Raw genomic sequence first — 12,653 nt, 5'->3', positions numbered from 1 at the left:
TCAAACTGATTGATCAGCCATCAGAGGAGTCGGATCAATGGAGCTGCTTCTGTTCCTGATGTCCCCTGTTTGATCCTGGACCTGAACTCTCCCTGCAGAGGAGACACAACACAGTCAGACACACACACACACACACACACACGTTTGTATGTATTTACATCCTTGTGGGGACATGTCACTGACATAATGCTTTCCCAAGCTGCTTACCCTAAACATCAAAAATGAAGTCCTAACCCTAAACCCAACCACTGTTTCTAATTTTAATCTTGGTTATTTTATGTTGTAATCTGATATATTATGCTCTGTAAATTTGTTCTGATTTGTTCATCTGTTGTGTGGTTTTAAAGTGTTGGTAGGTGTCGTAAACGTGGTCGTATTGAGCTGCCGTGTTGATGAAAGGTTAGGCAAGTAATCAGGAGCAACAGTTTTCTAACTGTTGCTGTTTATAGTTGTTTTTGGTATAATATCAGGAAAATACAAACTGGGGTCGAACTGGAGATATTTGTTTTGCAGTTTTCAGTTTCAGTGGCATACAAACTATGTTAGAAAAGCACGAGTCAGAAGATTTTTGTCCTGCAGAAGTGGAAACGAAGGACTGAAGATTGCCGCTACACTGACACTTAAACCACAATTTGAGACTCAAAAATGCCTTCGAACTCATCGAAATGGGCATTTTGTCCCCACAAGTGACCGTTAGACCCCACAAGTATTGTAGCATGCCAGGTTTGTGTCCTCACAAAGATGTCAAAACATGTACACACACAGAGACACAAGCAAACCTTTGACTTTGAGGTGCACTGTTTTGTTTCTCTTGACCTCCCCGTCGACTTCACATTTATATTCTCCACTGTCTCTCTCTGTGGGCTGTTTCAGGGTCAGACTGAGGTCTCCAGTTTTTAGCAGGTCTTTATTCATCTCCGTTCGGTGTTTGTAATCCTGGTGCTGTTTGTGAGGCTGGTCAGAGCCGTTCTCATACACATGGACCATTTTATCACCACTGACCCCCCACTGCACCTTGGTATCTCCAGGCAGGTTTGCTGTTGTTTTAAATGGCAGCTGGACAGACGCCGCCCTCTTGTCCACCTCCACCTGACAGTCTGAGAGGACAACAAACAAAAGATGAGCTGTACAGACAGCAGCAGTGGGTTTCTCAGTAGAACAGAAGTAGGAGCTTTTGTACCTCCTCACAGTACTCTGTAGTTTCACTGTGTTTACACTGTGTGTGTGCAGGCCTGGATCTCTAACAAAGCTTGGACCTCACTGTTGGTCCATTTCTCTGTAATTTGTTCCAGTTTAGAGCAAGCTGTTCTTCACAGTTAATGATGACGTGGATTTCACTATATACATCAGTATTTGCCTCGCACCCCACCACATGGAAACCACACAAACCTTTGACTCTGAGCAGCACTCTTTTGTATCTCTGCATCTCCCCGTAGACTCTACAGCTGTATCCTCCTTTGTCTCCATCTGTGGGGTGTTTCAGGGTCAGACTGAGGTCTCCGGTTCTCAGCGGGTCTTTATTCATCTTCGTTCGGTCTCTGTAAAGCTGGTGCTGTTCATCAGGCTGGTCAGAGCCGTTCTTATACACGTGGACCTTCCTGTCATTGCTGTCTCTCCACACCACTTCAGCTTCTTCAGGCAGGTTTTCTGTGGTTTTGAAGGGCAGCTTGAAAGACTCCACCTCCTCCTCTAACTCCTCCTGGCAGACTGAGAGGACAACAAACACAACATGAGCTGTAGCAGCAGCAGGTTTTCAGAGTTGTAGAGAAAGCTGAAGGACAGAAGCAGATCAAAATCTAAAACCTGGAGATATCTTCTTTTTTTTTTTTGAAAAATTCTTCTGCAGATGGCTTTGGTTTGGTTTTGTGTGTCTAAAATAGACTTTATTAATAGCTTCCTATTTTCTTTATAATTAGAATTGTCAAGTCTGGTGCATAAGGGGCCGGGCTTTAGGAGCCATTTATGTTTGTGTGCCTCTGTTTTTACACTATGATATGTCTTTATGGCACAGTTTTTAAGGTAGGCACATTTAATTACCATCAGGTGTTGTTGGTCAGTAGGACCTAAAGGTCTGTGACCACGTTGTTGTGATGTTAAATGATGTTGAATACTAAGAGGAACTGTTAAACTATGAATAAACTATGAATACAACCATTGGCAAATAATAAATGGGTTAAATGGACAAGATATGTACAGCTGGAGTTATTACACTTTCTCAAGTTTCAATGGCATCTGCAGCTCACACACACAAAACAGCACTGACCTTTGACTTTCAGCTCCACTTGTTTCATCATCAGGATGTTTCCCTCCCTGCTGTAGGCGGTGCAGGTGTAGGTGTCTGTGTCCCAGTCTGTGGGGTACTTCAGGGTCAGACTGAGGTCTCCAGTTCTCAGCGGGTCTTCATTCATCTTCGTTCGTCCGCTGTAACGGTGGTCCTGATCTTGAAGCTGGTCAGATCTGATCTCATACACGTTGACCTTCCTGTTGAATCTGGTCTTCCACTCCACTTTAGCAACTTCAGGCAGGTTTATGGTAGTTTTGCAGGGCAGCAGAATAGACTCCGCCCCTGAAACCACCTCCAGCTGGGGGACTGAGAGGACAACAAACACAACATGAGTTGTACAGACTGAAGCAACTCTGAGCATGTTTTGACTGGTTCAAATTAAATATTTGCAATGACAGGTTCCAGTCTGAAACATGTCCAACTGCCCCACTGAACATAAACAGTTCCTTTGTTTTATTTATGTCCAATCAGCAGCAGAGACAGTCCATCCAAACCAAATGAGGCTTGTCTATGACAAGATTTATTTTTTCATGAACTCTGCAGCTCTACGTAAAGAAATACAAAATAATCTATACAATTCATCAGTGAGCTGATAAACGCTCTTTCAGTTTTATGATGGTTTATTTCATCCAGTCTGCTGCTGATCAATAAGCTCTGCCTTTCTAAACCACTGAGAACCTAAACTGGCCAAGAGGCTGAAGTATGGAGAGGAAATAGTGTCAAATATAAAATGTGTTTATTGTATGAAACTATGTTCAGACCTCTGACATGGAGCTCCACTTGTTTCTTCTTCAGCAAGTTTCCCTTCCTGCTGATGGTGCAGGTGTAGGTGGAGCTGTCGTCATCTGTGGGAAGTTTCAGGGTCAGACTGAGGTTTCTAAATTTCAGCAGGTTTCTGTTCATCTCTGTTCGTCCTCTGTAAAACTGGTGCTGTTCTCCACGCTGGTCACGTCCATTCTCATACACATGGACCTTCCTGTCGTCTCTGTCCTTCCACTCCACTCTAGTGTCTTTGAGGAATCTGACTATAGCTTTGCACGGCAGCTGGACAGACTCCTCCCCTGAATCCACCCCCACCTCGTAAACTGAGAAAACAATAAAGCACAACATGATGACATCAGCAGCAGCTGTGATGGTCACATGACCTCCCTGTCCCTCCTTGTCTTCTAGTCTCAGTCAGATTGTGTCTCAGTTTGTTCCTGATGTGTTCCTGACTCGTTCTTTGGTAACTAGTCTGCAGCGTCCTGTAAAGTGCTGCAGACATGTTGGATGAAGAAGAACAGACAGACTGAGCCTCCACAGTCGGCCATGTCTCACACACATCAGCACAGAAACCATGAAGATCTCGTGTGTCTGAACATCTGAAGCTCTCCACCACATGACTGAGCACAACTCAAGGAGGAACATTTACTGAAGCTGCTGCAACATTTACTGTCAGCACATGTTTCCATGTCAGCTGCTGTTTACCACCACAGAAGAAGAACAGCTTGTCCACATGCAGCCTCTGTGGTCGTGTCCAAATTCATGGGCCGCATCCTCCTGATCAGTGATGGGAATAACGGTGTTACAAGTAACGGCGTTACTAACAGCGTTACTCTTTTCAGTAACGAGTAATCTAACTAATTACTATTCCTATCCTTACAACGGCGTTACAGTTACTAACAAGGAAATGCGGTCCTTTACTATTTTTCAACAAACAGACGGTTGAAGCTGTGCTCAGCTTACCGCATCTTATATCAGTTGTACGGAAGTAGCTGTAAGTAATCTGGACGCTACAGCTTTAAGCAGCTGCACGCTCCCGCGGACGGTAATCACGATCACTGTCTAGCACAACACCTCGAGCTCAGGGGGCAAAACAATCGCATGAGTGCTGCTGTTTGACTGAGGAAGAATAAAGTAGTCGTGGTAAGTCAATCACATGACCACTTAAAGACAAAGCAACAAGGTGATAGATACCAGTTTATAAATTGTGTTGATAGGCCACGTAAAACCAGAGTCATGATAAACAATATATACGCAGCGTTTTTTCCTCAATAGTTTCGTCACGTTTACTGTCTAATGACAGCGCAGCGAGACCTCTCTGCTTTTGAGCAAAAAAATTAAATAAAACAGGGGAAGTTTTAGGAGTGACGGCGAGAGAGAGCAGGAAAAGAGAGAGCGAGCGAGTTTTGAGATGTGAGAGATTTGTGACGTTTAGCGTGTTTGGAGTCTGTAGTTAATGTGTTGTCTTGTGTAGTTAGTGTGTAGTGTTGTGGATAGTTTTGTGTTGTGTCAGAACAATGAGGCGACTGCTGTCTCCAGGTAGAAACAGGAGTGATACACCTGCTGCTGTCAGACCTGCAGGTATCAGGCTGTGATGTTCTCCTTTATAGTGGACAGAAATTATGTTTTTGGAGTGGCACAAATAATTTGTGGCATCTTATTGAAGAACAGCTGATTGTTCTGTAAATAGTTTGAAATGGTTATTTTAAAAAATCAAGGTAAAAGGTAAATGGATGTAAATAACTTTGTTTGCAAACTTGTGCATAGGATTTTAAAATTGACAATTTATATTTGCATTTAAAGTTATGAAATATGATCATTAAACATGTTTGTGGTTGTTACAGTAAAAAATATAACTTTTTCTACTCGGATATTATGTTTTTGTCTGATTTTAGATCAATCGTGTTAATACTGTATGTCAAAATGAAAACATAACTGTAAATTCAGACATGTGAGGCTGTGCTGAAAAGAATGACACCAAACAAGGCAAAGTAAATAGTTTTTAAAGGTAAAATGTGGAGGGAACATCAAAAGTAGTTACAAATGATCAATTATACCCTGGACCCAGAGGGTTAAACGTTTTTTTTTTAAAGTAACGCAATAGTTACTTTTCAAGTAATTAATTACTTTTAGAATATTGTAACTCAGTTACTACCTCAGTTACTTTTTTGAAGAAGTAACTACTAACTATAATTAATTACTTTTTCAAAGTAACTTGCCCAACACTGCTCCTGAGGACGCATTTGTAGACCGATTACATCACAGCGACGCGCCGAAGGCTGTCCAAATTTGTAGACTCCTCCGAATGCAGCCGACAAATGCGTCCTCCTTTTCCCCGAATTTGAAGAATGGGTCGGGTGTGTCCTTCGTGGCCTACCATATCCCAGAATTCATAGCGTGGCCCAGCCAAATTCCAGTTTCCAACAATGGTGGCCGCTACTAAGTTTAAAAATTACTTAGTTTTAAAATTAGTCTTATTAATCTTTCTGGGTCACAAAGTAAGCTTTTAACATATTTTCAGTAGAGAAAGTAGCTGTGTAAACATCAAATATCTGCTCGGTTTATCAAGACATCGCATATTTGCAAAAGTGCTTCAACGTTTTCGGAGACATCTGCTACCCACCAGCTCGATAGCTAGCCGGGAGCTCGAGGATCACTGATGCGGCCGAGAACGGCACAACTCCCGGCACATCATTTTCAGATCACCGCGGACTTTCGCTACTCAGGTTAAACGTAATATATAAGTAACTTAGACAACCTAAAAATGTTATTGTTGGGCTTTTTTCAGTGTTTTGTTTGTTCGTGAGTAAATCGGTTTGGCTGAGATTAAAGTTATTAGATTAGATTAGTTTAGGTAAAACTTTATTAATCCTCCGGGTGGGTTCCTCCTTGGTTTTCACACAGCTGAATAAACGTCAAACAGAAAACTTATTAAACAGAAGTATGAGATGGTCGAGAATTTACGCCAGTGTCCTGTTATATTTTAGATAGCAAGGAGCAGACGGCTGAGTTTATTAAACTCCACCGAGACAGCGGTGACGCTAATCAGAAGGCTAGACCGTCCAATTTCACGGCAGTTTACTTCCGGCCTACCCGACCTTCTGAGGACCCGGCCCACGTAGACCGCGAAGGCCGGGTCATCAGGAGGATGCAGCCCATGAATTTGGACACGACTTGTGTTAGATCAATGCAGTGAAGCACACACACTGTTTAGTAAAGTCATGTTGTGGAGCTGTTTCACTGATCAATGACTGAGTCTGAAGGAGGTTTTCTGACTTCTGGAACAAACCTGGAAGTTTCTCTTCAGCTCTCTGTATCAGCTGTTTGTAACTCTCAACTCTTTCAGCTTCTGGAACAAGTTTGTGTGAGCCACAGTCAAGGAGCCACCAGAGGACACCTGCTAACCATCGGCATTATGGGTAGTGTAGTAGAAGTGACTCACCTGGCATGAAGTACTGCCGGAAACGAAATAAAAGACCTCCAGAAACCACAACAAGAAGCAGGATAACCAGGAGTGCCAACAAAAGTTTGGCCCAGGATGGAAATGGTTCTGCAAAGAAAATAAATATGACTTCTGACTTATATCTATAGCACTCACCTCTGTGTACAGCACTGACCTTTGACCTGCAGCACTACTTTCTTTGTCAGGATGTCTTTGTCCCTGTAGATGGTGCAGATGTATCCTCCACTGTCTCTCACTTTGGGGTGTTTCAGGGTCAGACTGAGGTCTCCAGTTCTCAGCAGGTCTTCATTCATCTTCGTTCGGTCCCTGTAAACTTCGTCCTGAGTCATGAGCTCATCATTTCTGTTAGAATACTCATGGACTGTGATGAGTCCGAGGTCAGAGCGACTCCACTCCACTGTGGTGTCCTCAGGCAGGTCAGGTTTTGTTTTGCAGGGCAGGATGACAGACTCTGAGCCTTCCCTCACCTTCACCTCCACCTGCTGGTCTAAGAGGACAAGAAACCGCAATATAAACCATAGGACTAGAACCCCCCGAAGCTTATCCTGTTCCTGGACATAGCGTTTTCTGTGGGAAAAACATTTCCTCACTCATCCAAGTTACTTGATTTGGTTATAATTAGCAAGGCATCTAAAGAAAGCTCCAGGCGATCCGGGAGAGAAGGAGGACAACTTCTGTTTAAGCGAACAGATTTTTGGATTTTCTTACCTGGATGACTGAGCGCGCATTAACATATAACATATTAACATATAGGACTAGTAATACTGATTGTAACTGGAGCACAGTACAGTATCTACATTCCTGACCTGACTGTTCAGCAACCATTAACAATAATGTTCTCTCTTTTTGTTTTCAGTGTTAAATGTTATTTATGAGATGCTGCTACAGTTACTAAAAGTTCATAATGAATATGTTGGGGGTCAAGTAATTCAAATTTTGGGTTAGCATAAAAACATTGGTTCTGGCAAAACAACCTGAATGTTTCATGTTGAATGATGTATAAAATGACAGCAGGCACTTATAAATATATGTGCAGATGTGTGTGTGTCTCCCTGACATGAACCTCTGACCCGAAGCTGAACTTAGTAATTCTTATTATCACCAAAGGCTGTAGCTGCAAGATCCTATTTTCTTCTGCTTTGTTATTCTTGTTTTGCTGTTTTCAGTGAAGGCAAATCTGAAGTCAAAAGTTGCTGCTGGTATCATCAAGACTTTCAGAACCGCTTAGGAAATACTTCACTTCAGTTTGACCTCTGACCTTTGTTTGTCTTTGTCAGTACTGAGTTATGACCTTTAAGTACAACAGGCCTTTGGGTTTTGTTCTGACCTTTGACCTGCAGCTTGATGGCTCTGATACTCCGTTCTTGTCTTCCATTGCTGATGGAGCAGGTGTAGTTGCCGCTGTCAGTCAGTTGTGGTTTCCTCAGAGTGAGGCTGAAGTCTTTTGTGATTAAGGCGTAACGATTCATTGATGTGCGCCCTCTGTAACGCTGGTTTTGTCCTCTAAGATCGTCTCCTCCTGCTCGACGTAGGTGTACTGATTTGGGATCTATGCCACTGCGAGTCCACATCACTGTGGTGTTGTCCTCAGGTATAGAACCTGAGTACAGACATGACAGCAGGACAGACCTTTCCCCCTCATTCACCTCCACCACCACAGCCAGAGCATGCTGGGAAACTGGAAGAACAGAAACAGAAATCAAATTCATCTTGAAATGATGCACTATTAACTAATACTACCTTCAGGAACAAGTTTTACAAACAACAAAGAGCCAGCATAAATGTTATCAGTCCCACTGAAGTAAAAGAAATAACATTTTAATCTTTCAAAGAGTGAAATTGCTGCACTCCAACAGATGTCTCGAGGTATTGAGAACACAAAACAGCTTCAGTTTTCCTCAGCATTGATTTTCCTATTCATTTTTTTTTCATAGTCAGTTCTGCGTTTATTTCAGTTTAGCTGTTCTGTTCATGTTTTGTATCTGCCATAATACGCCTTCCATTAAAATTTAGTTTTGCCTCTTGTTGTCTGCATTTAGGTCCTCACAGAAACACACACAGTCTGCAGCCGCAGATCGTGACAACTCCTATAAGAATAGGTCAATCCAAGCTGACTGACATTCACTACAACAATATATGCTTGAAAACATGTTGGAGAGTCAACAGAACACTTTTATTTATTCACTCACTGAGTCATATCCCTAGCTACTCCAATCTGCATGACAAATATCTTGCTGTAGGCAAGATACTAACCCTAGGTTGCTTCTTGGCTGCATCTATGAAATGATGCATCCATGATGTGTTTTCAGGTTGAGCTTTAAAAGAACCATGAAAACACTCACACTGATGTGGAAACAGTAACAGCTAGGCTATCACACTGACTGCACCTGCAGTTAGAGCGCAAATTCTGTTCACAGCAGCTGAAACTGAGCCTGGTTTCTATGTTTGATGAAACTCCAGTGCTCCAGCCTGAGTTTAGTTAAATTTTCAGTTTTATTTACGCCACAATTATTCTTTAGTGGACTGGTGTGTTTGCAGTCCCTGAGCAGTTATGGACAGCCCATCTACCTGCATAGGGCTCTGTTGTCAGAGGGAGGCAGTGGTCATTCTGTGGGCCACTCCTCTCTGTACTGTTGTTGTACCACCAACCAGCCAACATACAAAGAGCTGAAGTGAAACTGAGTGATAGGAACAGTGTTAAGTGTGACTGCAGGGTTTTCCATCTTTCTCTTGGTGCTGCTGCTTCTCTATTCTGGCACACACGTCAACCAGCATCATCCATGTCCATTTTCAGTCTGTGAATACAGACAATGTCATGGGGAAATAAATGATTAATTAGAAATGTTTTTCACAGAGTGAAGTGAGACTGAAGGATCAGAGCTGTCTGAATTCTCTAAATACCAACAAAAGAGTCCTCAGTGCCTTTGTGCTTCACAGTTCTCAGCAAAGCAAAAGTGATTCTCTGCTCAGACGACATTTAAAGTGGATGAGCAGGTACATTTTTGAAATGCTTTTTATTTTTGTTGTGTTGAAGCACAGTCAGACTCTGTTTGGTGAACTCTAGTTTTATAAGTGTTCCATTTTAAAACATACTTTAACAAAGTTTAAGTGTAATAACTTAAAGCTGTGGAGGCTACATGTGTGGCGCAGTAATGTGGGTTCTGCCTCAAAGAACAAAAGAAACCAAAAAACACAGAAAAAAATATCGAAAAGACAACACAGCAGTGGTCAAAATGTTAACACTGAAGCTTCACAGAAATCAAAGTCAAGAAACCAGTGAGTGGTTTCTGGTGGAGATTTTATTGATTGTGTTTTATATATCGTCCATATTAACTAGAAGCATGTTTGTATCTTCGTGTTTGATTATTTTGACCTGAGGCAAAATCCAGCTGTGAGGGTTGTGCAGCTGAAAGTGAAACTATGAATGAAATGAGCAGAATTTTCTTTGTTCAGATGTAATTTTTGGCTACACACACTAACCGTGACATCACCTAAACCTCGCTGATAAGAGAAAGAAAAACCAAAAGTTGGATTCACAGATGTTTTTTTCTTTGGTTTGGGGGTTTAACAGCTTAAATAAATAACTTATTTAATTTACCCCCCACCCGTGTGGGACTGAAACCTTTTTATCTTTAAAACTGGATTCAGTGTTTGTTAAATTTTTCAAATATTTCATATTAAACGTATTATTATTATAATAATAATTATTGCTGTTGTTTTCTTCTATTACATGTGTGAATACTTAATGGCAGCAATGGGTTTAGATTATTGATGTTTGCAGGTAAACGTCAATAAAGGAGAATCATTTTAGTTTAATCTGTAAAAATGTTGCTGTAACTTTGTTTGGAACAATAAGGGACATTAATAACTGTTTGACTGGTTGAAGTCATTATTCAGAAGAATGCATGTGTGTGTGAATATTTTAAAAACGTTGGTCTACAAATAACTGTACAATAGTCATATTCATAACCTCATGAATGTCTGTTTATGTGATCATGTATTCAGACGCAGTGTCAGAGTTAACAGATGTCAGTATCACAGCTCACAGAGGGACGCCCGACTGTGACTGCAGCTGGTACTGTGCTCTCTGACCCAGCAGAGTTAAATTCTTCAACGGCAAATGAGTAACAAAAGTGATGAAAAATAATAAGAAAGCTGATTTTATGCAAAATAAATCAATACAAGGAGGAATTACGCTGTTATTTAGAATCTATATTCCATATAAAAAATAAATAATCTTTAATTTTTCAGTGTGGACTCTATAAAAAAAACCATAGAGGCTCTCGCTGTTTGCAGGTTGATCGAGAATCACTGTTTTCCAGAGAACTTTTATCTCTAGTCCAGACCCTGGTAAGAAGTGGATCACTTCATATTATTGTGAACTCAGAGTTAAACCTGACTGGACTTCATTAATCCTGCCACTGATATCTGCTTCTCAGGTCCACTCAGACCTGACATAAATCTCTTCATTACATGGTGAACACACAGATGTCCAGTGACATTTTATATTTCACACTTTAAGGAAATATAACAGGGTCGACTGTTGAACCATCAGGTCTCCAGCTGCCAATGGGAACAAAGACTGTAATAAAGGTTCAGTTTTAAGTCTGAACCAGTTGAATCTCATCAGTGTGTAATTGCTTCTAATGGGCACAGTTTATTTTGCATATGTATAAATGTTTCTACACTGACGTAGGCAGACTAGAAATGACTCATGAAGGTAATTAAAGCTAATGTGTGAAGAGTTAAAGAGAAATTGAAGTAAAACAGCTGAAGCAGTCGTATTGAAGAAAATAGCTCCTGTCGAAACGGCACAGTGCAACACTGTAACCAGACATGTGAGAGAACTAAACTTAATGAACAAAGAGAAAAACAGAAACATGGTAAACTATGTAAATTTTTTGCTGAAGTACGTAGTTATTGAAACTTCCAGCAGTCGTATTATTTGATCTGAATCAGAATCCAGTGTTTGATGGAAATCTCCTCCTGCTGCACTTCAACACATTAAAGAGAGAGAGATGAAAGAAAAGCTGATGATGAGAGCAGAGAGAGGAAGGTGTACTTACCGTGCAGGAGGATCACAAACACCACAAACATCTTCATGTTCCTGTCAAACTCAGAGACTCTTTAAAAGCCCTTCAGGACATCAGCTCACAGCAGCTTCACTTTCCTCTGCTGATCATCTACTGACACTCTCACACTGCTTCACTGTCACAGCTCAGAGTTCAGCTTCACACTTTGTTAAAGCACATCTGTGGAATGAAGTCCGGCCGGCCACAGATCAGACGTTTGTGAGAACGGAGGCAGTGATTTGCTGGTTTACCTGTGGGGGCGTGGCTAACAGAAAAGTGGATGAACAGGATGGAAACCATGAGAGAATGAACTCCTCCTACTACTCTTATCAGATAAGTTTGTTTTTGTTCTTTTACTAAAAAGAAAGAGACATAGTTTCATCACACTTTACTTTTAGCCTATTTAGCAGAAGTTAATATTCAGAAGATTGTATTTATGAATATCGAAACACTGCGTGTGTGAAAAGAGAGGGAGAAAACTGAGAGCTCAGATATTTGCTGATCTTTAAACTTTAAAATCACCACATTCCCACAGACCAATCAGATACAGGATATGAGGAATTATTCACCAGGTGGCCTTTATGACAGGAGAGGAGTTTGGATTCAGCAGCTCTGAGCCTGATACTGAGGTGGACAACTCCAACATACCACGGTACATTTCACCCTGCCCACATACTACATACATACCGTGGCCCAGTGCTGGATACACGGCCACAGACAGGTTTCTATGTTTTGTCCTGGTTTGGAGACAGCATGCTGTCGTCTGAGCAGAGGAGCCCTGAGGCAAACTCCTCAACACCAAGTTATCCTGCCCATCATTGAGGTCATGTTGCTGTTTCAGGGCTTCATCTGGATTCCTGCTGATTTAAAGTCTCTGTAGGTTCATGTGAAATAAAGATCTGACATGATAACCTGGTGTTATGTGGACTGAACCAACAATCCAGCAGAGGTCAGGTAAGCAGGGCACTGTGGCAGCCGTCACTCCTGAAGTGGAAACTAAACAGCTCTGTGTGGACTGTGATAAACCAGTATTCAGAGCGTCTAACGACACAAACAGAAGTCTGCATTATGG

General features: G+C 41.6%; 1 protein-coding gene across 1 annotated transcript; it reads right to left on the bottom strand.

Annotated features, from left to right (window-relative positions):
• LOC146578379 (uncharacterized) lies at nucleotides 1-11,797 on the bottom strand. The gene is made up of 9 exons (XM_085267810.1): nucleotides 11,576-11,797; nucleotides 7,837-8,187; nucleotides 6,664-6,996; nucleotides 6,489-6,596; nucleotides 3,046-3,369; nucleotides 2,264-2,590; nucleotides 1,390-1,707; nucleotides 780-1,097; nucleotides 1-92 (listed from the first exon to the last, which is right to left on the bottom strand). The coding sequence occupies exons 1-9, from the start codon at nucleotides 11,610-11,612 to the stop codon at nucleotides 1-3; spliced, it is 2,208 nt and encodes a 735-aa protein (XP_085123936.1). The 5' UTR covers nucleotides 11,613-11,797.
• Between the last annotated feature and the right edge of the window lie 856 nt (nucleotides 11,798-12,653).

This window comes from Mchenga conophoros, linkage group LG3 (assembly GCF_057382185.1).
Source record: "Mchenga conophoros isolate Kocher_MC1m ecotype Shallow Benthic linkage group LG3, M_conophoros_male_GT1.1, whole genome shotgun sequence".
NCBI classification, from domain to species: Eukaryota; Metazoa; Chordata; class Actinopteri; order Cichliformes; family Cichlidae; genus Mchenga; species Mchenga conophoros.
This window is presented reverse-complemented; position numbering and strand designations above follow the sequence as displayed.

What these genes read in the sequence shown, in the direction of transcription:
- LOC146578379 (XM_085267810.1), bottom strand. Translation starts at nt 11,612, where the DNA reads ATGAAGATGTTTGTGGTGTTTGTGATCCTCCTGCACG. An exon ending in CATCAAGCTGCAGGTCAAAG is followed by an intron (nt 6,997 to 7,836) that starts GTCAGAACAAAA and finishes TTGTCCTCTTAG; the next exon opens with ACCAGCAGGTGGAGGTGAAG. An exon ending in AGTGGAGCTCCATGTCAGAG is followed by an intron (nt 2,591 to 3,045) that starts GTCTGAACATAG and finishes TTGTCCTCTCAG; the next exon opens with TCCCCCAGCTGGAGGTGGTT.